Source organism: Rhincodon typus, chromosome 1, assembly GCF_021869965.1.
Source record: "Rhincodon typus isolate 14 chromosome 1, sRhiTyp1.1, whole genome shotgun sequence".
Classification (NCBI taxonomy): Eukaryota; Metazoa; Chordata; class Chondrichthyes; order Orectolobiformes; family Rhincodontidae; genus Rhincodon; species Rhincodon typus.
Genome location: NC_063332.1, coordinates 174,164,618 through 174,186,183, shown reverse-complemented (window position 1 = coordinate 174,186,183; position 21,566 = coordinate 174,164,618). Strand labels below are relative to the sequence as shown.

The following is a 21,566-nucleotide window of genomic DNA, read 5'->3' as shown; positions in this document are numbered from 1 at the left end:
TTATCTGAATTGAGAAATAATTCTAAATATTAATACAGGTACAGTTTAAGGTGACTCAGTCTTCCCTTTACTGGTGTGTATTGGTTGAATAGTTGAGAAGGATGTACTGGGGGCTGGACAGGACATTAAGCACTGAGCACTGCCAAACAGACAGGAATGGAGAATCCTGCGAGGAACCTCTTAAAGAATCCAGGAAGTTCATTTTAACCAAACCCACCCGACACGAAATTAAATTGGTTTAAAACCTGGGGTCTCACACTGTATGCTTCAAATGTATATCCTACTGAAGTTTCAAAGGAAGAGGGGCTTTGGCATGTTGTATAAACGTATATAATGACCACCAGACATGATGTGGTCAATTTCCCCTTCACCAGGTTAGGTCAAAATGACACGTCAACATTAAATCGTCATAAAAAGTAACAATGGAAAGACAGGGAGGTTTCCCTTCATATTTAAAAGTGTCTAACAATTCTGACATTTAGTTACTGGGGAGCTTGGTGTTAGCTCCCTCTACTGTTTTGTTTAGTTTTAATTCTTCATCCCCTCCCTCCACACGCAGTCAGTGCTAAAGCAGCCCCCACACACCCTCCCCAGGTCTCAGAACCACTCCGCTGAGTCCGAATCCTTCGCAAACAGCTTCTTGCACATGATAGAGTTCTCCTGGTGGAGAGGGAATTCCGACCCAGCCATCAGCATTTCCCTTCCTTTCCGAGAAACATACGATTTTCCTGATGGCAAGCTTTCATATTTGGTCACATATTGCCTGTAAAATTCAATGTGGGTTAACAGCGCCTCAGTATCCACATTTCAGATGATCAAATGCTCAACTCTATAAGATTTTCAAACAGGCCAATACATCCTGGAAGGTTATGACGTGCATTAGTTATTACAGCACAGAAGTTAGCCAGGTAGGAGCACAATACTGCAGGTGCTGAAATCTGTACTGAAAACAAAAAAATGCTGGAGATCACAGCGGGTCAGGCAGCATGCATGGACAGAGAGTAAGCTAATGCTTCAAGTCTGGGTAACTTTTCATCAGAAGTGATGGTCAGCTCTGAAGAAGAGTCATCTAGACTCAAAACGTTTGCTTGCCCTCTCCCAATAGAAGTTAGCCATTTGGCCCATTATGTCTGTGCCATCTCTTTCTGTGAGCAATCCATTTAGCCCCTGTTCTTTTCCCATATTCCTGAAACTTTTCTCCCTCACATATTCATTCATTACTCTTTTGAAAGACACAATTAAATCTGTTTACACCACCCTATCAGGCAATGCTTTATTCATTATTCATTCACAGGATGAGGGAGTTGCTGGCTAGGCCAGTATTTATTGCCCATTCCTAATTGCCCAGATGGCAGTTAAGAGTCAACCACATTGCTGTGGGTCTGGAGTCACAAGTAGGCCAGACCAGGTAAGGATGGCAGTTTCCTTCCTTAAAGGACATTAGTGAATGAAATGGGTTTTCCCAACAATTGACAATGGATTCATGGTCATCATTAGTTCCTTAATTCCAGATATTTTATTGAATTCAAATTCCACCATCTGCCGTTGTGGGATTTGAACCCAGGTCCCCAGAACATTATCTGGGTCTCTGGATTAACAGTCCAGCGATAATACCACTAGGCCATCACTTCCCCCTCATTGAAGTTGAAATTCTAACCAATCCCTTTGTAAAATGATTGTATTAATTTTTCTTTACTCCACATGTTCCTAATTGCCTCAAATATATTTAGGTTTCCTGCCTTCCTTGCTTGAAGGAACTGGTGAATGCAGGGATACCCACCCACACACAGCAGCTGCCTCCTGGTACTTCATCCAACTGGCTGTTACAGACATGTTATAAATAGACAGCTAGATTACCAGAGCTAAGGAATTATGCTTAGTCTTTACAAGACAGCCAGAGCATTAGGCCCATCCATGTGGAACCCATTTTAGGAAGAAGGTGAAGGTTATTGTGAGGGTACAGAAGAGATTTACAAGATCACTTCCAGGGATAAGGGCATCGATGAAGAGCCTGGAATTGAGGAGGAGACAGGGAATGTAATAGTGTTTGAAGACATGATAAACTATTTCCAATGGCTGAAGGGTTGAAAGGACTCGGATTTAAAGTGTTAGAAAAGAATCAGAAGCGACTAGAAAAAAAGCAGTCTTTTATGCGAGTGGTTAGTATTTCGAAAACATTGGCTGCTGGGTAGAAATTCAATAGGAGCTTTCAAAGACCCTTCAAACATTTGAAGGGAGAAGAATTTGCAGGAGAAATGGTGTGTACATGAAATGGGACCAACTGGGTTTGACCTAGAAAGACCTGGCTTGGAAACAACAGGCCAAATCTTCCAAACAGGACTTCTACCTAGAAGGACAAAAGCAGCAATGGGTTGCTTTGTCCAAGATGGTGTCAAGTTTCTTGAATGTTACTGGAGCTACACTCATCAGGCAAGTGGGGAGTATCCCATCACACTCCAGACCTGTGCTTTGCAGATGGTGGACAGGTTTTGAGGAGTCAGGAGGTGAGTTACGCCCTGCAGTATTCCTATCCTTTGACCTCCTCTTGTAGCCACTGCATTTATACAGCTAGTCCAATTCAGTTTCTGGCCAATGGGCAGCCCCTGGAATGTTTATAGTGGGGGATTCGGTGATAGAGATGCTATTGAATGCTAAGAGGCGGTGGTTAGATTGCCTCTTATTGGAGATGGTCATTGCCTGGCATTTGTGTGGCGCAAATGTTAATTGTCACTTGTCAGCCCAAACCTGGATATTGTTGATCTTGTTGTATGTGAACATGTACTGCTTCAGTGCCTGAGGAGTCGTGAATGGTGCTGAACATCGTGCAATCATTGGCGAACATCCCCAGTTTTGATCTTATGATGGAGGGAAGGTCATTGATGAAGCAGCTGAAGATGGTTGGGTCAAGGACACTACCCTGAGGAACTCCTGCAGAGATGTCCTGGAGCTGAGGTGACTGACCTCCCACAACCACGACGATCTTCCTATGTGTCGGGTGTGACTCCAACCACCAGAGAGTTTTACCCTGATTCCCATTGACTCCATTGATCCATTGACTCAACTTTGTTAAAGCTCCTTATGTCCCACCCAGCCAAATGTGGCCCTGATGTCAAGGGCTGTTACTCTCACCTCACCTCTGGAATTCAGCTCTTGTGTCCACGTTTGAACCAAGGCTGTAATGAGGTCAGGAGCTGAGTGGCCCTGGCGGAACCCAAACTGGGCGTCACTGAGCAGGTTATTGCTGAGCAGGTGCTGCTTGATAGCACTGTTGATGACACTTTCTGCCACTTTATTGATGATCGAGATGGGGTGGTAATTGGCCGGGTTGGATTTGTCCTGCTTTTTATGTACAGGACATACCTGGGCAACTTTCCACCTTGTTGGGTAGATACCAGTGTTGTAACTGTACTGGAACAGCTTGGTTAAGAGTCCAGCAATTTCTGGAGCACAAGTCTTTAGTACTATTGCCAGAATGTTGTCAGGGCCTGTAGCCTTTGCAGTATCCACTGCCTCCAACTATTTCTTGATATCACGTGGAGTGAATCAAATTGGCTGAAGACTGGTATCTGTCAAGCTGGGGACCACTGGAGGAGGCCGAGATGGATCATCCACTTGGCACTTCTAGCTGAAGATTGCTGCAAATGAATCTTTTGCACTGATGTGCTGGGCCCTTCCATCATTGAGGATGGGGATATTTGTGGAGCCTCCTTCTCTAGTGAGTTGTTTAATCATCCACCATCATTCACAACTGGATGTAGCAGGAATGCAGAGCTTAGATCTGATCCGTTGGTTGTGGGATCGCTCCTTATGTTGTTTGGCATTGTAAGAAGTCTGGTAGCTTCACCAGGCTGACACTTAATTTTTTTAGATACTGGTCCTAAAATACCCTCCTGCACTCTTCATTGAATCAGAACCATTCCCTGTGGGAGTGAGTTCCACATTCTACACAGTCTGAGTAAAGAGGCTTCTTCGGAATACAACCAATGGGACTATGTGATATATGAAGGCCCTACATTTATACTGACCTGACCAGTTGAAACATATTCTCTCGGTCTATGCAAACAAAACCTTCCACACTAATGAAGACACTTGAGCATGCCACCTCCCTCCCAGCCCCATGAGAATTGATGTATGTCTTACCGGAATGGAAACCCGTCTTTGACCATCTGCATACAGACCAGGAATGGGTATTCAGAGAACTTCACAGTCGAGATGAAATCGAGTACTGCCTCAGTTTCCACACTCACCTCGACGCCACTCTTAATGAACAAAGAATCCACCGTGATGTTACCAACAACAACCACTGCACCCCTGGAAGAAAAGAAACATAAGCTGTTTGAGGCATTGTCCCATCTGTGAACACTGAATCCAAATCCTGGATTTTCAGAAATCTGATAGCCAAATCATTTCCAGATCCCAACCTCAAGACACTGGTTTGACACGCAAAGGACCTATACTGGCAAGCCCCACTCCTAATTGGTGAAGCCAGGAGTTGCCTGAGGAACTGGCTGGGGAGTGCAACAGAAGACAAGGTGGCAGTCATCAGCAGTTAGTTGTTGCCTTGTGGGATGGATCAGGCAGGAGAACTGAGGGCTAGCAGCTGCATGGTCTGAATGAGTAGCTGAGTGGTCAGTCAAGAGGTACCTGACCTGTATTCAATCAAAGCCAGCTTTGTGCCACCACTTCAGTATCTCTCAGGTTGAAGAAGACATCGCCCCAACACTTTAATTGAACAACAATATCACAATCTGGCTCCCCACAGCCATGCACTAATGTGTTCCAGACTGTAATGTAATGGCTATGTTACCAGATGGTAATCCAGAAATCTGGACTAGTAATCCAGAGACATGATTTCAAATCACTCCATTGCAGCTGGGGGAGCACAAATTTAATTAACACAAACCTAGAATAAAATGTAAGATCACAGTAAAGGGTAAACTGAAACAAAAACAGAAATTGCTGGAGAAGCTCAGCAGGTCTGACAGTAAGATATGCTACCAGATCTGCTGAGTTTCTCCAGCAATTCCTGTTTTTATTTCAGATCTCAGCCATCATCTGTTCTTCGATTATATTATTAAAGGGTAGTCTACCGGATTGTTGCAAAATCTGTTTCGCTAATGTCCTCTAGGGAAGGAAATCTGCCATCCTTACTTAGTCTGGCCTACATGTGACTCCAGATCAACAACAGTTAACTGCTCTCTGAAATGGCTGAGCAAGGTATTCAGTTTTACTCAAGAAGGTAGCTGGTCTCTACCTCCTCCAGGGCAATTAGGGATGGGCAATGAATGCTGGCCCTGACTGCGATGCTTATATCCTATAAATGAATTCAAGGCAAGAGGATGGAATTCAGATACACATCAACCATGATCGCAGTGAATGGTGGCATAGACTCAATAAGGTCGATTAGCCTCCTCCTTCCTGTCCTAACGTTGTGACAGTAAGCACAGCTGGATGAAAGGCATACAAACTACAGAATGCAAGTTACAGTGAAGACTGGTACCTGTTGGTGACAGTGGTTTTAGATTCCTGGTACCACAGGCTGAAATCCATCCCACCAGAGATATCAATGGCCAATCCTCCTTGGAATTCCACTGTTGCTTTCAGTCCAGACTGCAGCTGGAAGTTCTGAAGTCAGAAAAAAAGCAAGGCTTTCAATTTCCAAAGGACTGTTTGCTGAGACATTGGATTCCCAGTTTATTTAATCCTTCTGATTTGCCAAAGGGCAGACTTTCCTAACACAAGTTACGCGGAATTTGCAATATATTTGACCAATATGTCAGTACTTGCATTCCTCACGACCCTCCTCCCACCCCATTCCATTTCAGCCTATCTGCACCTCGCTTTTTCCCCTTTCCCTGTCATCTGTTTATCCAGCCACCTCTTAAATGTATCTATACCATTCACCCAACAAAGCTCTGAGGGAGTAAGCCCCACATTCTCACTCCTCTCTGGAGTAAAAGATTACCCTCTGTCTTCTCGTTATTGGGGAAGAGAGGCCTAGCCTGATTAATACTAATAGCAATGTCCTCTCAGCTGAAATCTTCTTTACACTTTCTCTAGAGTCTCTGGTCTCATGGCATAGTTACATTTAAATGTAAATGCATAAGGAAGAAAAGAAGTAGAAGGACAGGATTATAATAAGTAGAATGGGAGAAAGGGTACAGCATAAACAATGGCAAACATCAGTCAGGCTGAGTAATCTGTTTTTGTATTGCATGTTCCATGTAATACTTGATTCTAAGCTTAATCAACACACCATCTACCACCTTCAACATTCAATCCCTCCAGCTTTGATGCACGGTGGTAGCAGTATGTATCATCTACAGGATTTATTGCAACAACTCACCAAAACTCCTTCAACAGCACCTTCCAAACCCATGATCTTTACCATCTAGAAGGACAAGGGCAGCAGATACATGGGAACTGCAAGTTCCCCTCTAAGCCATTCACCATCCTGACTTGGAAATATATTGCTGTACCTTCACTGTCACTGGGTCAAAATCCTGGAAGTCCCTTCCTAACGGCACTATAGGAGTACTTACACAAGGTGCAGTGGTTCAAGAAGGTAGCTCATTGCCACATTCTCAAAGGAAAGTAGGAATGGGCAATAAATTCTGGCTATACCAGCAACATCCACATCCAATTGCTGTGATCTCAACTGATGGTAATACTGAACAAGGTAGATCCCAGAATGAAACGTGGCTTGATAGGTCATATGTTTAATTATTGCAATTGGTTGCCATGGTCTGCCTAACACAGCAATATAAACATTTCATCAATTAACAGAACAGGAATCTGGCCAGGCAATTAAGTGAAATCATGTGTCTTCTTGGAAATAAGATACTTTAATCACTGTTCCAAATTACTTTCTGACCTTTAAAAGAAAGTCCTTCACAAAAATGACCAAAATCTATCTTCGTCTATTTTAAATTCCAAATCCCAAATGATAATAACAAATGTACCTTTATTACACTATTAATGTTTTTGTAAATCTGCAAGGATTAACAATGGAATCTAAGTCAAAATTCTTCACTTAGGCATTGTCAATTAAAAAGAACATTCTAATTAAGGTCAATGACCAACACACAAACAAAAGCTCTACAGTGTTATCCTAATGGTTATTTAAAAACCCAGAAATGAAGGTTGATGGAGATGTGCAGATACCTGGACATGATCAACAAGCAGAATAAGGCCTTTGACCACATTCATTGGCTCTCCAGTTGCTGTGAACATCTTAGCCATTAAGTCGCTGTAACCTCGGAAGAAGGTGACTGGCTTAAGCTGGACATCAAACAGTACCGCAGACATTCCAGCCAGTGACTCAAGGTCGCCCTCACCTTCATCGGCCTTTGCAGCTATAAGAGACTCTAAACCCTGGGCTTCAATCACAACCTGCGGGAAAACAAAATATGTCATGAGACCTCAAGCAGCCCTCCCGCAGAGACACCAGCAACCTGCTTTTATCCAGGCTGACACTCCCAGGGCAGTACTGAAGCACTGACAGAGGTATAGCCCAGTAAGTGAGCTAAAACCTCATAGATGCACATGAAAGATCCCATGACTTTATTTCAAAGAAGATCAGGTTGATGACAGCCAGTAAGGTTATGATCATCATAAACAACAGAACAGGCTGGTGTTCCTTATTTATATAAAGCAAAGTCTCAGAGGTAACATTTTTATTTCACTCTTGAGGTGTGGGTATCACGGGCTAGCCCAGCATTTATTGCCCAGAGAGGAGTTAAGAGTTAACACCATTGCTGTGGGTCTGGAATCATACGAAGTCCTAGACCAGATAAAGAGAGCAGGTTTCCTTCCCTAAAGAGCATTACTGAACCAGATGGAGTTTTCTGACAATCAACAGTGGTCCCATGGTCATCATTACGACTTTGTTGTTAAAATTCCAAATTTTATTTTTAATTGAGTTCAAATTTTAATTTCTGCCATGGTGGGATTTGAACCTATGTCTGCAGAATATTAACCTGGGGTCTGGATTACCAGCCTGGTGACATCACCATTATATCACTGTCTCTTTCAAAGAGATCTGGGATGGAGAACTGTAAAATGATGAAGAGGTTCAAAAGGAGCAATGTAGAAAAGATGTTTCCAATTGTGGTGAGATTAAAAACATTGGGTCATACTACAAGATGGCCAATAATAAATCCAGCCAAGAAGTCAGGAAAAACCCCTTTATCCAGACAGCAGCAAGAACTCACTCGTATATTGATCTGGTTGTGCTGCTGCAGGATATTTAGAGTCTACTCGCATAATTAACACATTATTTCTGACTACAAGTCTTGCTCTTGAAGCTCTTTGAACCTTGATTTTAAAAAGGGCACATTTTGAAAAAGTTAAAATCTGGTCTGTTAACTCTGATTTTCACCCTACTGACTCTGCTTGACCCGCTGAAAATTTCCAGTATTTTCTGTTTTTATGCCAGGAACAGCTATTTAAACGAGGCAGAACATTATTGGACAAAACATTGCTTGTTCCAGTGAGCAAATGATTCAACCAGTGAAGGTCTTTGTTGTAAAAGAACGATGACTTTGAGTTATTACATACCTGGGTAGCTTGCAGCTCTGTCTCCTGGCTGAAGATAAAAATGTTCATGTTGCTTTTCCTAAGGATGCCAGATCCCGAGTACAGGATGTCCAGACTGTAGGTAGATGATGAATCAGTCCCCTCTGAAAAACAGGAGGATTTCCTCGGTAACTCACCAAGCACAGTGGAGACATGACCCACTCAGCAGGAAGCATCTAACACCAGGATTTCTTCTGCCTTTCTGCACACACACCACTTCCCCTCCCCACCCACCACCCCAACACACTCCCCCGACAACCACTATCCCATACGCACAAACACTCAAACACATGGATCCAATAGGAAACACTGGCTTGAACATAGGAACAAGTTTGGTGGATTAGCCATGCTAAATTGCCCATAGCATCTAGGGATGTGCAGGCTGGGTGGATTAGCCATGGCAAATGCAGGTCTGTAGGGTAAGGAGGTGGGTCTGGGTGGGATGCTCTTCAGAGGGTCGGTGGGGGCTTGATGGACCAAATGGCCTGCTTCCCACTGTTGGGATTCTAACTCCATACTAACTTGAACAGAAGTAGCCATTCAGCCTATTGAGCCTGTCCTGCCATCCAATACAATCATGGCTGAATGAATGCTTCAATGCCTTTTACTCACACCATCTCCATAACCCTGTACACCACTAGTAATCAGAAAGCTATGAATTTCTATCTGAAAAAGGCTCAAAGACTGATCCTCCACGTCCCTCTGTTGGACAGAATTCCAAAGGTCTACAAGCCTCAAGATTTTTTCCTCATTTCGGACCTAAATCAACCCCTATTTTAAATTGTATCCCCTTGTTCTAGACTATTCAACCGGGAGAAACATCTTACCTGCATCCACCCTGTCTATCCCTTTCAGTATTTTCTGGGTTTCAATGAGATCACCTCACATTCTTTGAAACTGTAGAGAATATAGACCCCAGTTCACCCAATCTCTCTCCATAGGACAGTCCCATCATCCCAGGAACTAGTCTGGTAAACCTTTGTTGCACTCCTTGTATGGCTATAATACCTCCCTTGAGATAAGGAGGATAAAACTGCACACAAGTTTTGTTTTCTAACATTCCTGGCAATGTTGTATTATTTTAAAAGGTGCTATACGAATGTTGCTGTTATTGTCGTACGTTTCATGTATCCTGAGTAGGCTGATGAGGAGCCAATCTTGGAGAAACGGTCATAGTTGTGGACAACAGTATCCTTTAGAACCTTCCGTATCATTTCACTGAGGGATAAAATAGATATGGTTAGGAACATAGCACAGCGATCAATCAGGCTTATTATTGAGTAGGCAGTGGAAGTCTGTATTAATGTGTTTCAATATACAGCAAATTTACTTATGGATCATAAGACAATGAGATATAAAAGCTGAATTAGGCTATTCAGCCCGTTGAGTCTGGTCTACCATGGTTGATCTGATAATCCTCAATTCCACTTTCCTGCCTTTTTCCATAACCCCTGATTCCCTTACTGATTAAAAATCTATCTCAGTCTTGACTGTACTTAATGACACAACCTCTACACCCCTTGGTAGTAAAGAATTCCATAGATTCACTACCCTCTGAGAGAAGAAATTCCTCCATAATCTCTGCCTTAAATACCCGCTGTTCTGAGATTATGCCTTCTGGTCCTGGACTCACCCACAGGAGAAATAACCTTTCCATATCAACCCTGTCAAAGTCCCTTAAGAATCTTGTATGTTTCAATAAGGGCACCCTGGGGTGTTAGTTTCTCATGGATGTCAAAATGGGCAAATCGTTACTTAAATTTTCATTTTGTTAGGTAAAAATATTGCTGAGAAAGAAGCATTTTGTTAAAGATTTTCATCCTGCGCACATCAAACAATTCGCAAGAGTCACCAGCATCAGGGAGAAGCATTTATTGCTCATCCCTTGCTGCCCTTGAGAAGGTGGGGGTGAGCCGCCTTCTTGAATCACTGCAGTCCAATGCTCTTAGGGAAGGAATTCCAGGATTTTGATTGAGCGACCCTGAAGGAACAGTGATATATAATGGCAATTTGCCCACTGAGATATCCCTCACAGTGCCAGGGACTCAAGTTTGATCGTACCCTCGGGCGACTGTCTGTGTGGAGTTTGCACATTCTCCCCATGTCTGTGTGGTTACCTCTGGGTGCTCCGGTTTCCTCCCACAGTCCAAAAATGTGCAGACGAGGGTGGATTGCCATGCTACATTGCTCCAAAGTGTCCAGGGATGTGCAGGCTAGGTAGATTAGCATGGGAAATGCAGGGATTGTGAGGAGTTGGTGGGATGGTCTTCGGAAGTTTGGTATGGACTCAATGGGCCAAATGGCCTGCTTCCACACTGTAATGATATTTCCAAGCCAGGCTGGTGAGGAATTTGCAGGGACTGGTGTTCCCATGTACCTGCTGCCTTATCTTTCTATATGGAAATGGTCTAGGGTTTGAAAGGTGCTATCTAAGGAGCCTTGGTGAATTTCTGCAGTGCATCTTGTAGATGTTACACATTGCTGTTACTGAATAGCAATTCTAGTAACAGAAAGATAGAAAACAGGAGGAGTCCATTTGGCCCATCTTGACATACCAGCTCTTTGAAAGTTTTGTCTAATTCCCCTGCTCTTTTCCTGTAAACCTGCATTTTCATTCCATTTTAAGCGGTAATCCAGCTAACTCTTTTGGAAGTTGAACGTGTTTTCAGGTGGCACGTTCTAAATCACAACAACTTACTGCATCTAACATTGCTACTCATCTACCCTCAGAATTATAGTGACAATTCCCTTACATCTGCTTTACATTAGAACACAATGTACAAATGACAGGAAAGGTCCCAATTACCTGCCAGGAAGTTTAAACCGTAGAATATCCTGAATCTTTGAGAGCAGGTATTTGCTCATTTCAGCTGGTAGCTCACCAATGGAGAGCAGAATGTTTTTAACATCCATGTACGATGGGTTGTTGTTAAAGATAATGTCAGCAGCAGATGTCCGCACCGTCTTCTCATGGATCCTTTGGTTCTGATGGTAGATCCTGTTCATTGTCTTTTTTACCTGAACAGACACAAACCAGAGGCATTGAGTTCCAGACACTCTGTCCAAAGCACCTGCCCAAGGTTAATCAGAGAGGCAACATGACAAGCTACCGACTGGGGAATAGAGACACAGGGCCAACTTCACTCTAGATACTTTCTAATTAACCTGTCCAGAGATGTTATTACACAGCTCTGGAGCAGGTAGGACTTAAACACAGACCTCCTGGTTCAGAGGTAGGGACACTGTCCCTGTGCCGCATGATCATGGGAGCAATATCTGGTGAACTGGTCACAAATTTATCATTCAACCAACATCTTTAAAAAGAACTTTCTGGCACAAAAGCAAAATACTAGAGATGCTGGAAATCTGTAATAAAGACATAAAGTGGGTCTGGTAGCATCTGTGGTGAGAGAAGGAGAGTTAATGTTCAGGTCTGTGGTCTTTCATCAGAACTGAAAATGACAGAGACAGAACAGGTTTTACGTAAGTATGGGGACAGAGAATGGATGGGAAGGAAAAAAGAACAAAAGGGATGGACTGTAATAGGATAGAAGGCAGGAGATTGGCAAAAGGGATGACAGTTCAAGACAAAAGAAGATGATGATGGGACCAGTAAAATGCAAAACATGGTTCTAAAGGAGGTGTGAATGACATCACTGCAAACAGAGATAGTAAGAACTGCAGATGATGGAGTCAGAGATAACACAGTGTGGAGCTGGAGGATCACTGTGTCATCACTGCAAACAGCACCTGTCTCAAGGGAACATTGTTAGGGTCTGAAATGGTTGAACTCCATGTTGAATCTGGAAGGCTGGGAAGCTGAGGAGCTGTTTGGAATCATAAAATCCCTACAGTGTGGAAGCAGGCCATTCAGCCCAACAAGTTCACATAGATAATGAAGTCAGTGTGAATAAGGGGAAGAGGAGGCAGAGAGCAGATGATGAACGCAAAGGGACAGGTGGTCTGGGGTGCATTTGTTTTAATGCGAGAAGTGTAGTAGGTAAGGCAGATGAACTTAGGGCTTGGATTAGTACCTGGGATTATGATGTTATTGCTATTACTGAGACTTGGTTGAGGGAAGGGCAAGATTAGCAACTAAATATCCCAGGTTACAGATGCTTCAGGCGGGATAGAGAGGGAGGTAAAAGGGGTGGAGGAGTTGCATTACTGGCCAAAGAGGATATCACAGCTGTGCTGAAGGAGGGCACTATGGAGGACTCGAGCAGTGAGGCAATATGGGCAGAGCTCAGAAATAGGAAGGGTGCGGTAACAATATTGGAGCTGTGCTACAGGCCTCCCAACAGCGAGTGTGAGATAGAGGCACAAATATGTAGACAGATTATGGAAAGATGTAGGAGCAGCAGGGTGGTGGTGATGGGAGATTTTAATTTTCCCAACATTGAACTGGGATTCACTTAGTGTTAGGCGTTTAGATGGAGCAGAATTTGTAAGGAGCATCCAGGAGAGTTTTCTAGAGCAGTACGTAAATAGTCCAACTCGGGAAGGGGCCATACTGGACCTGATGTTGGGGAATGAGCCCGGCCAGGTGGTTGAAGTTTCAGTAGGGGATTACTTTGGGAATAGTGATCACAATTCTGTAAGTTTTAGAAGGAAGAGTGCTGAATTGGGGGAAGGCCAACTATAGCAAAATTTGGTAGGAGCTGGGGAATGTGGATTGGGAACAGCTGTTTGAGGGTAAATCCACATTTGATACGTGGGAGGCTTTTAAAGAGAGGTTGATTAGAGTGCAGGACAGACATGTCCCTGTGAAAATGAGGGATAGAAAGGGCAAGATGAGGGAACCATGGATGACAGGTGAAGTTGTGAGACTGGCAAAGAGGAAAAAGGAAGCATACACAAGGTCTAGGTGACTGAAAACAGATAAAGCTTTGGAAGAATATCGGGAAAGTAGGACCAATTTGAAATGAGGAATTAAGAGGGCTAAAAGGGGTCATGAAATATTTTTTAGCAAACAGGGTTAAGGAAAATCCCAAAGCCTTTTATTCATACATAAGGAGCAAGAGGGTAACTAGAGAAAGGGTTGGCCCACTCAAGGACAAAGGAGCGAAGTTATGCGAGGAGTCAGGGAAAATGAGTTAGATTCTTAATTAGTATTTTGCGACGGTATTCACTGAGGAGAGGGACATGATGAATGTTGAGGTTAGGGATAGATGTTTGATTACTCTAGGTCAAGTCGGCATAAGGAGGGGGGAAGTCTTGGGTATTCTAAAAGGCATTAGGGTGGACAAGTCCCCAGGTCCAGATGGGATCTATCCCAGGTTACTGAGGGAAGCGAGAGAGGAAATAGCTGGGGCCTTAACAGACATCTTTGCAGCATCCTTGAGCATGGGTGAGGTCCCGGAGGACTGGAGAGTTGCTAATGTTGTCCCCTTGTTTAAGAAGGGTAGCAAGGATTATCCAGGTAATTATAGACCGGTGAGCCTGACGTCAGTGGTGGGGAAGCTGCTGGAGAAGATACTGAGGGATAGGATATATTTACATTTGGAAGAAAATGGGCTTATTCGTGATAGACAGTATGGTTTTGTGCAGGCAAGGTCATGTCTTACCAACTTGATAGAATTCTTTGAGGAAGTGACAAAGTTGATAGATGAGGGAAGGGCTATAGATGTCATATACATGGACTTCAGCAAGGCGTTTGATAAGGTTCCCCATGGTAGGCTGATGGAGAAAGTGAAGTCGCATGGGGTCTAGGGTGTACTAGCTAGATGGATAGAGAACTGGCTGGGCAACAGGAGACAGAGAGTTGAAGTGGAAGGGAGTTTCTCAAAATGGAGAACTGTGACCAGTGGTGTTCCACAGGGATCTGTGTTGGGACCACTGTTGTTTGTGATATACATAAATGATCTAGAGGAAGGTATAGATGGTCTGATTAGCAGGTTTGCAGATGACACTAAGATTGGTGGAGTAGCAGATAGTGAAGGGGACTGTTGGAGAATGCAGCAGAATATAGATAGATTGGAGAGTTGGGCGGAGAAATGGCAGATGGAGTTCAATCCAGGCAAATGCGAGGTGATGCATTTTGGAAGATCCAATTCAAGAGCGAACTATATGGTAACTGGAAAAGCCCTGGGGAAAATTGATGCACAGAGAGATCTGGGTGCTCAGGTCCACTGTACCCTGAAGGTGGCAACGCAGGTCGATAGAGTGATCAAGAAGGCATACGGCATGCTTTCATTCATCGGACGGGGCATTGAGTACAAGAGTTGGCAGGTCATGTTACAGTTGTATAGGATTTTGGTTCGACCACATTTGGAATACTGTGTACAGTTCTGGTCGCCACATTACCAAAAGGATGTGGATGCTTTGGAGAGGGTGCAGAGGAGGTTCACCAGGATGTTGCCTGGTACGGAGGGCGCTAGCTATGAAGAGAGGTTGAGTAGATTAGGATTATTTACATTAGAAAGACAGAGGTTGAGGGGGGACCTGATTGAGGTCTACAAAATCATGAGAGATATAGACAGGGTGGATAGCAAGAAGCTTTTTCCCAGAGTGGGGGATTCAATTACTAGGGGTCACGATTTCAAGGTGAGAGGGGAAAAGTTTAAGGGAGATATGCATGGAAAGTTCTTTATGCAGAGGGTGGTGGGTGCCTGGAACACATTGCCAGCGGAGGTGGTAGAGGCGGGCACGATACGTCATTTAAGATGGATCTAGACAGATACATGAGTGGGCAGGGAGCAGAGGGATACATATCCTTGGAAAATAAGCAACAGGTTTAGATAGAGGATCTGGACCGGCGCAGGCTTAGAGGGCCGAAGGGCCTGTTCCTGTGCTGTAATTTTCTTTGTTCTTTGTTCTTTGACTCTCTGAAGAGCATGCCACCCAGACCCACCCCCCTACCCTAACCCTGTAACCCTGCATTTCCCATGGCTAATCCACCTAACCTACACATCCCTGGACACTATGGGTAATTTAGCATGGCAAACCCACCTAACCTGCACATCTTTGGGCTGTGGGAAGAAACCGGAGCACCCGGAGGAAACCCACGCAGACACAGGGAGAATGCGCAAACTCCACATAGTCAGTCATCCGAGGCTGGAATTGAACGCGGGTCCCTCGCGCTGTGAGGCAGCAGTGCTAACCATTTCTCAATTTTCTGTGAGTTTTATTGGAACAGAGCAGGAGGCCAAGGTCAGAGAGACCAGAGTGGAAAATGGATGGAAGGATGTGCAGCTCGTGCTCAAGGATAAGCTGGCAGACTGAACCATGCTAACTCCTGACCTGTACAGGAGGCCAGGTCATGAGCAGTGACTATGAAACTGAAAGAAGTATTGGTAAATCAGCATTTCAAAGTGTTTGGGAGGGGCTTTGGATGTCACCACTGAAGCTATTATCCCTTTTCACCTTCCACCTGCATCCATGGGGAGATGGTGCTGTGGTAGTAATGTCACTAGATTGCAATCCAGACCCTGGGCTGATGGTCGGGCGATGTGGCTTCAAATCCCACTATGGCAGAGAGTGAAATTTGAAATCTGGAATGAAGAAGCCTAATAAGCACATATAGCCATTGTTTTAAAAAGTCCGCTGGTTCACTAATGGGCTCCAAAGAAGAAAAAACTGCCTTCCTTACCCAGTCTGGCCTACCTGTGGCTCCAGACACAATGCAATGTGGTTGACTCTTAACTGTACCAAGGGGCAATTAGGGATGGGCAATAAATGCTGGCCCAACCAGTGATGCCAATGAGTGAATAATAAAAACAGACTCTGAAAGTAGTGTTTTCTGAAGAAGGGTCTAGGCCCGAAACGTCAGCCTTTCTGCTCCTCTGATGCTGCTTGGCCTGCTGTGTTCATCCAGCTCTACACCTTGTTATCTCTCTTCCCTCTTCAGTGTCCTGTTTCAGTCTTCAAGCCCTGACATCTCCTTCCCTTCCCTCCTTACCTTCCTGTGTAAACACAGAAAAGGCAACACCTTCCCTTTTACATTCTCCCCTCTTATGTTCTGGGGACTCCCTTCCACCCACTTGGAGATCTTTCCTTCTGTTCCTTACTTCTCTCCCTGCCTTTCCATGCGTCCGGCCTCACCTAAAACCTCTTAAATTGCTAATATTTACCTATTCTGATGAAAAACCATTGACTTGAAACAGTAGATAACAAAGTATAGAGCTGGATGAACACAGCAGGCCAAGCAGCATCATAGGAGCAGGAAGGCTGCCCTGAAATATTAACTCTGTTTCTCTCTTCACAGATGTTGCCAGACCTGCTGAGTATTTCCAACGTTTTCCCTTCTTATTGCAAATAATCTCGCCACCATTACAATGCTGTATGTGGAAACTTCCACATTTCTGCAATTTTCTAATTTGCAATGTTTCCCTATCAACTTGCTGAGACAGATGGTGTTGACCTGCTGTTCTTTTACAACAAGTATAATGAGCAGTTTGTGCCCAAGAAGGTTTGGATACAGGTTTGTTAATAGCAACCTTGGGCTATACTGAAATCACATTCGCATAAAAGCTTTTATAAAGCAATTTTTAGTGGTAAGGGGACTGGGTGGGAGAGTGGGACCAGTTGGGTAGCACTTTACGGAACAGGTGCAATGGGTTGAACGGTCTCCTTCTGGATGGTGTGATTCGATGATGTTAACGATATAAAATTTCACCTCCTTTGTGATGTATGCTCGTTCATATTTCTGGATAGTTGATACAGCAATATTGCTGATGGGTCCAGTTCCAAACTCTGCGTGCTTCAGTAAAATAGGAATAGCATCAGGGAGAAGAGAATTCTTCAAAGATAAGATGTACATCTCAATTTCAGATTCCTTTTTTGCTGATTCTGCACCATCAAGGATCATTTTTTTCGCTTTGATCACAGTCTGAAAGAGAGAAGAATAATATCAGGCTGAGGAATGTTAAAAACAATGTGTAAGTTACTGATGCTTCTTGTGCCATTTCTCCACCAGTGGCAGTCATGCCTTCAGCTGCCTGGGTCCCAAACTCTGGAATCCCCTCCCTGAACCACTCTGCCTTTCTACCCCATTCCCCGCGTTTAAGACACTATTTAAATTTCCTTTAAACCTTTGTTCCTTGTACTGTTATCTCCTTATGGGGCATGGTGTCATGTCGTACCTGCTAACGCTCCTATGAAACACTATTTAAATGTTAAGTTGTTGTTGATACAGTAGGTAGGGTAAACCATTTAGGAAGTGGTTACCTCAGTTGTCTGGATCACTAGTGACACCAACAGTGTGGGTTCAATTCCCACAGCAGCTGAGGTTACCATGAAGGACTCTTCTCAATCTCTCCCCTTGCCTGAGGAGTGGTGACCCTCAGGTTAAACCACCAACAGTCATCTCTCTCTCTCTCTCTTTAATGAGAGAGTGGCCGCCTGGGACTGTGATGACTTTATCTTTGCCCAGCGTCAAATATTGAATGGCAGCTTTGTCATCAGATAGAATTAACAGTTAAAATGCTCAACCTTATCATGAAAAGTACATTAGTTAAAGCCCAAATCAATGACCTTACTGCGGCTGGGCATATTGTTTCTCACACTACAAATGGCTGGAATAAGGAAGTGTTGAACTGCCACTTTTTAGATGAGAGATTACACTGAGGCCCTACTTTCATACTTTGGTGAATTTAAAAGATCCTGCCATATTCCTTTAAAACAGAGCAGGGGCATTCTCCCTGGTGTCCTGGCCAATAATAATTATTCAGTCAACATCTTAGACGGATTATATGGTCATTTATCATATTTCTGTTTGTGGGATCTTACTGTGTGCAAATTGGCTGCTGTGTTTCCTACTTTAGAACAATAACTGGACCTCAAAGGTTACCTCATTGGTTTTAAAGCTCTTTGAGATGTTCTAAGGTAGTGAAAGGTGTTACATAAATGTAACTTCTTTCATTCTGCAGCTCAAGCAGCCTGGCAAAAAAAAAACTGGAGGGGAAATGGCCACATTTGAATAGCAGTCAAGGGCGGAATTCAAATTCACCCTCTTTCAGTTGAGCTACATAGAAACAGGCTTCTTTTCCAGTGATTTCCTGCCCATTGCTCAATCCAGCTCCTACATGACCCCGATGTGTATACCTCATTACCATCAATGTAGCACTCCCAAGCCCAGGATTGAGAGGTAAAACTATCAGGAAAGGCCAGGGCTCATTTCTCTAGAAAAGAGAAAGGTAGGGATTATTGAGGTTTTTAAAATTACAGAATGTTTTCATGGGTTTGATTTGCAAGATCACTGATTGTACATGGCCCTGGGGAGGCACCAGTAAATAGAAAGCAGTGTTCAATACTGTAGCAATTGGAACGAGGTTAGCTAGGTGGATCTTACAGAATATGAGTTCCCTGATTGGGATTGTTAATCTGGTCCAATCAGGTGTGTGTGTAGGGGTGTGTGTGTGCGTTTTGCGGGGGCACAGTCAGGCCCCAAACTCCTGCACGATCCTCTTCTGGGGTGAGTTCCATTTTAGACCATAAATACGAGGTAGTGTCTCATAAAACCAATCAGAAAATCAGGAAAAACCTCTTTACTGCAGAGACGAGGGCATTGTGGGAAATGTCCAACTTGTTCCCACATGGCATGGTTGCCAATTGGTAAAAATATGTTTACAGGAAAACTCCATAGACAGGAGGGAGGAAGGAATAGAAGGATATGGTGATGGGATCATATAAAGACAAGTGGAAGGAGGTTCACCTGGAGTGTAAATGCTGGCCCTGACAAGTGGGCTGAATGGCCTCTTGCTTTGTTGTATATTGAATAGAATTGTATATAAACGAAAGGCAGGAGACTGACTGGTTGTACCTGTACTCACCGGCAGTTCACACTGTCCTTTCTGGCAGAATTTCCTGATGAGCGCCCCGATGATAATCACAATTGTTTCTCGGATATCATTGCTCCTGATATTTCCATTAAGTTTATCCTGTGACAGACCAGGGACAAGGAAAACTCTTGGTGTGAAAGGCAGAGGTAGTTATCATAAAATAAAAACTAGGTGGAAGCAAACATGTAACAATCAATAGCACACCAGGATGGTTAAAATTATTATCATGGAACACAAGTTACAAGAGCAAGTCTCCTACTTGGAGGACAAACTAGTAATGTCGTATAGGGTCATGGTTCTGAAAGGGTTAATGTTCATGTCACATTGGCTTCACCCATTCTACTGCAGTGACACGCAGTCTGTGGGTGGAGGCAAGGGCTCTATTCTCGCTTTCAAATGGAGTAGATGTATCTGTATCAGCTGCTTAAGGTTCTGTGGGGCCAAATGTAGCTGTACTTATTACTATCATGCAATAAAACTTCTTGTAATCTAAGAACAGTGCCTATTCTGTGGATGCTCTACATTGTTGTATCCTCTAACGACAACCACTAGATAGACCCAAGACAAAACAAAAACACAGTGGGGTTGATGGCAGAGAACTATCTCAAACAACTACATGCTGGTAAAGGTGGCAAATGTCATAAAGTGCCAGCAGTGGTCTTCTGGGTAAATGCCACAAGTAAAACTTGGGAACAATGGCACTGGTCCAAACCGTGTATTCCATATTAATGTACGCTAGACCACTTCAACCAGTACTGTCAGTTCCAAGCTTCACCTACTGTATTCATTTAGTGAGTGCTGTTTACCAATCCAGGTTTTACTTTGCATTTGATATAAGAAACATGGTTGATCACCACAGGAGCCCCTCAGACTGACAAACATTATCACTCACAATGACCCCCTCCCAGGAATTACCTGAGTATCTCAAAGCCTTAGAACTTCCTTCGAAAAATATGTTTCTTCAATACTGAAATTGGGAAATGATATATAAGTAATTCTCTCCCTAACAGCGGCATGGCTATACCCACACCACACGGGCTGCAGCTATTCATCAAGGTGGCTCTACATCCCTTCTCAACTGGGGATGGGCAATAATGCCAATCCAACCAGTGACTCCCATGTCCCATGAATGACTGAAAGGTTTACCCACTTGGGCTTTCTCCCCTCATACCCTTTAATACCTCTTTGATGGAGAGATTATGGCTGCCCTGTGTCTGCATATCTCTAAATACCATGTATTGATCTTATCGAGTCTGTAAATTGGAAAGTGAGGGTTAAAGCTCTCCCTTCGCCAAGTCAGGTTGATCATTCATCCTCTTGGAATAGGCTGGGTCTGAGTAGTTGGCATTCCCACTCTACCCTAACTGGGTAAAGGCTCCATGTTTGGACTGTTGGTTACAATCATCCCTAATGACTCAGAGCCGGAGCTCCCAGTCCCTGATTGCTTCCTATTGTAAAGAGAACCATGTGTGACTGTACCTCAATGGCAGGACTCAAGTCATATTTATCAATCTCTGCCACTCTTTGATGGTCTTTTGATATTCTGGGGCTTGTTTTTCAAGCTTACTGAATCTACTGCTCATCTGAAAAGTCACAGGCATTGCTTTGTACTTGTTTCACAATGTCCGTTGGCAGCAATACAGACCCTCACATAATGTTGGCCTTACTGTCCCAATGCAGAATGACCCTTTGGATAATGCACAGAGCTACTATGTCTGAGGGAATTTATCCCACTAAGAATTACTGCATCAGGACAGGAAGAGGGCATAACTAAAAGAGGTACCCTTTTTAAAAATCATGCTGATGTGGCGATATCTCATTTCTCAGACGAAATACTCACCATTACCGCTTTCAATAATTCCTCAGTGGGGTGAGAAGCAAAGCCACAAGCATACAGAAACCTTTCCTGTAAGATGGTGCTACTGTCATTTCCGAAATCTAAGAACTCCAACATCGCTGCCAATGAAGCTGTGGTCTGAGCTGAGGTCACAGCATCAACTAGCTGTGGACTGTAATAGAAAGATTGAACAGCAACTGGATGAGTGCAATTGATCACAGATCTGAGGGGTGAACATCAACTTCCAAAGTTCCAACTTTACATTGAGTAGAGATAGTAGGAACTGCAGATGCTGGAGAATCCGAGACAACAAGGTGCAGGGCTGGATGAACACAGCAGGCCAAGCAGCATCATAGGAGCAGAGAGGCTGA

The 21,566-nt window shown here is 43.8% G+C and overlaps 1 protein-coding gene across 1 annotated transcript in view; it reads right to left on the bottom strand.

The window, feature by feature from the left end:
- Positions 1–597: 597 nt before the first annotated feature.
- LOC109922915 (microsomal triglyceride transfer protein) overlaps positions 598–21,566 on the bottom strand; it is a 50,688-nt gene continuing 29,719 nt past the window's right edge. Inside the window, exons 9-18 of the mRNA XM_048599990.1 lie at positions 21,199–21,367; positions 19,350–19,457; positions 17,195–17,407; positions 11,384–11,595; positions 9,698–9,795; positions 8,560–8,681; positions 7,165–7,392; positions 5,501–5,625; positions 4,141–4,311; positions 598–763 (exon numbers count right to left, since the gene is read on the bottom strand). Of these exons, the coding sequence (XP_048455947.1) occupies positions 598–763; positions 4,141–4,311; positions 5,501–5,625; positions 7,165–7,392; positions 8,560–8,681; positions 9,698–9,795; positions 11,384–11,595; positions 17,195–17,407; positions 19,350–19,457; positions 21,199–21,367 (1,612 nt within the window). The remainder of the gene's footprint in view (positions 764–4,140; positions 4,312–5,500; positions 5,626–7,164; positions 7,393–8,559; positions 8,682–9,697; positions 9,796–11,383; positions 11,596–17,194; positions 17,408–19,349; positions 19,458–21,198; positions 21,368–21,566) is intronic.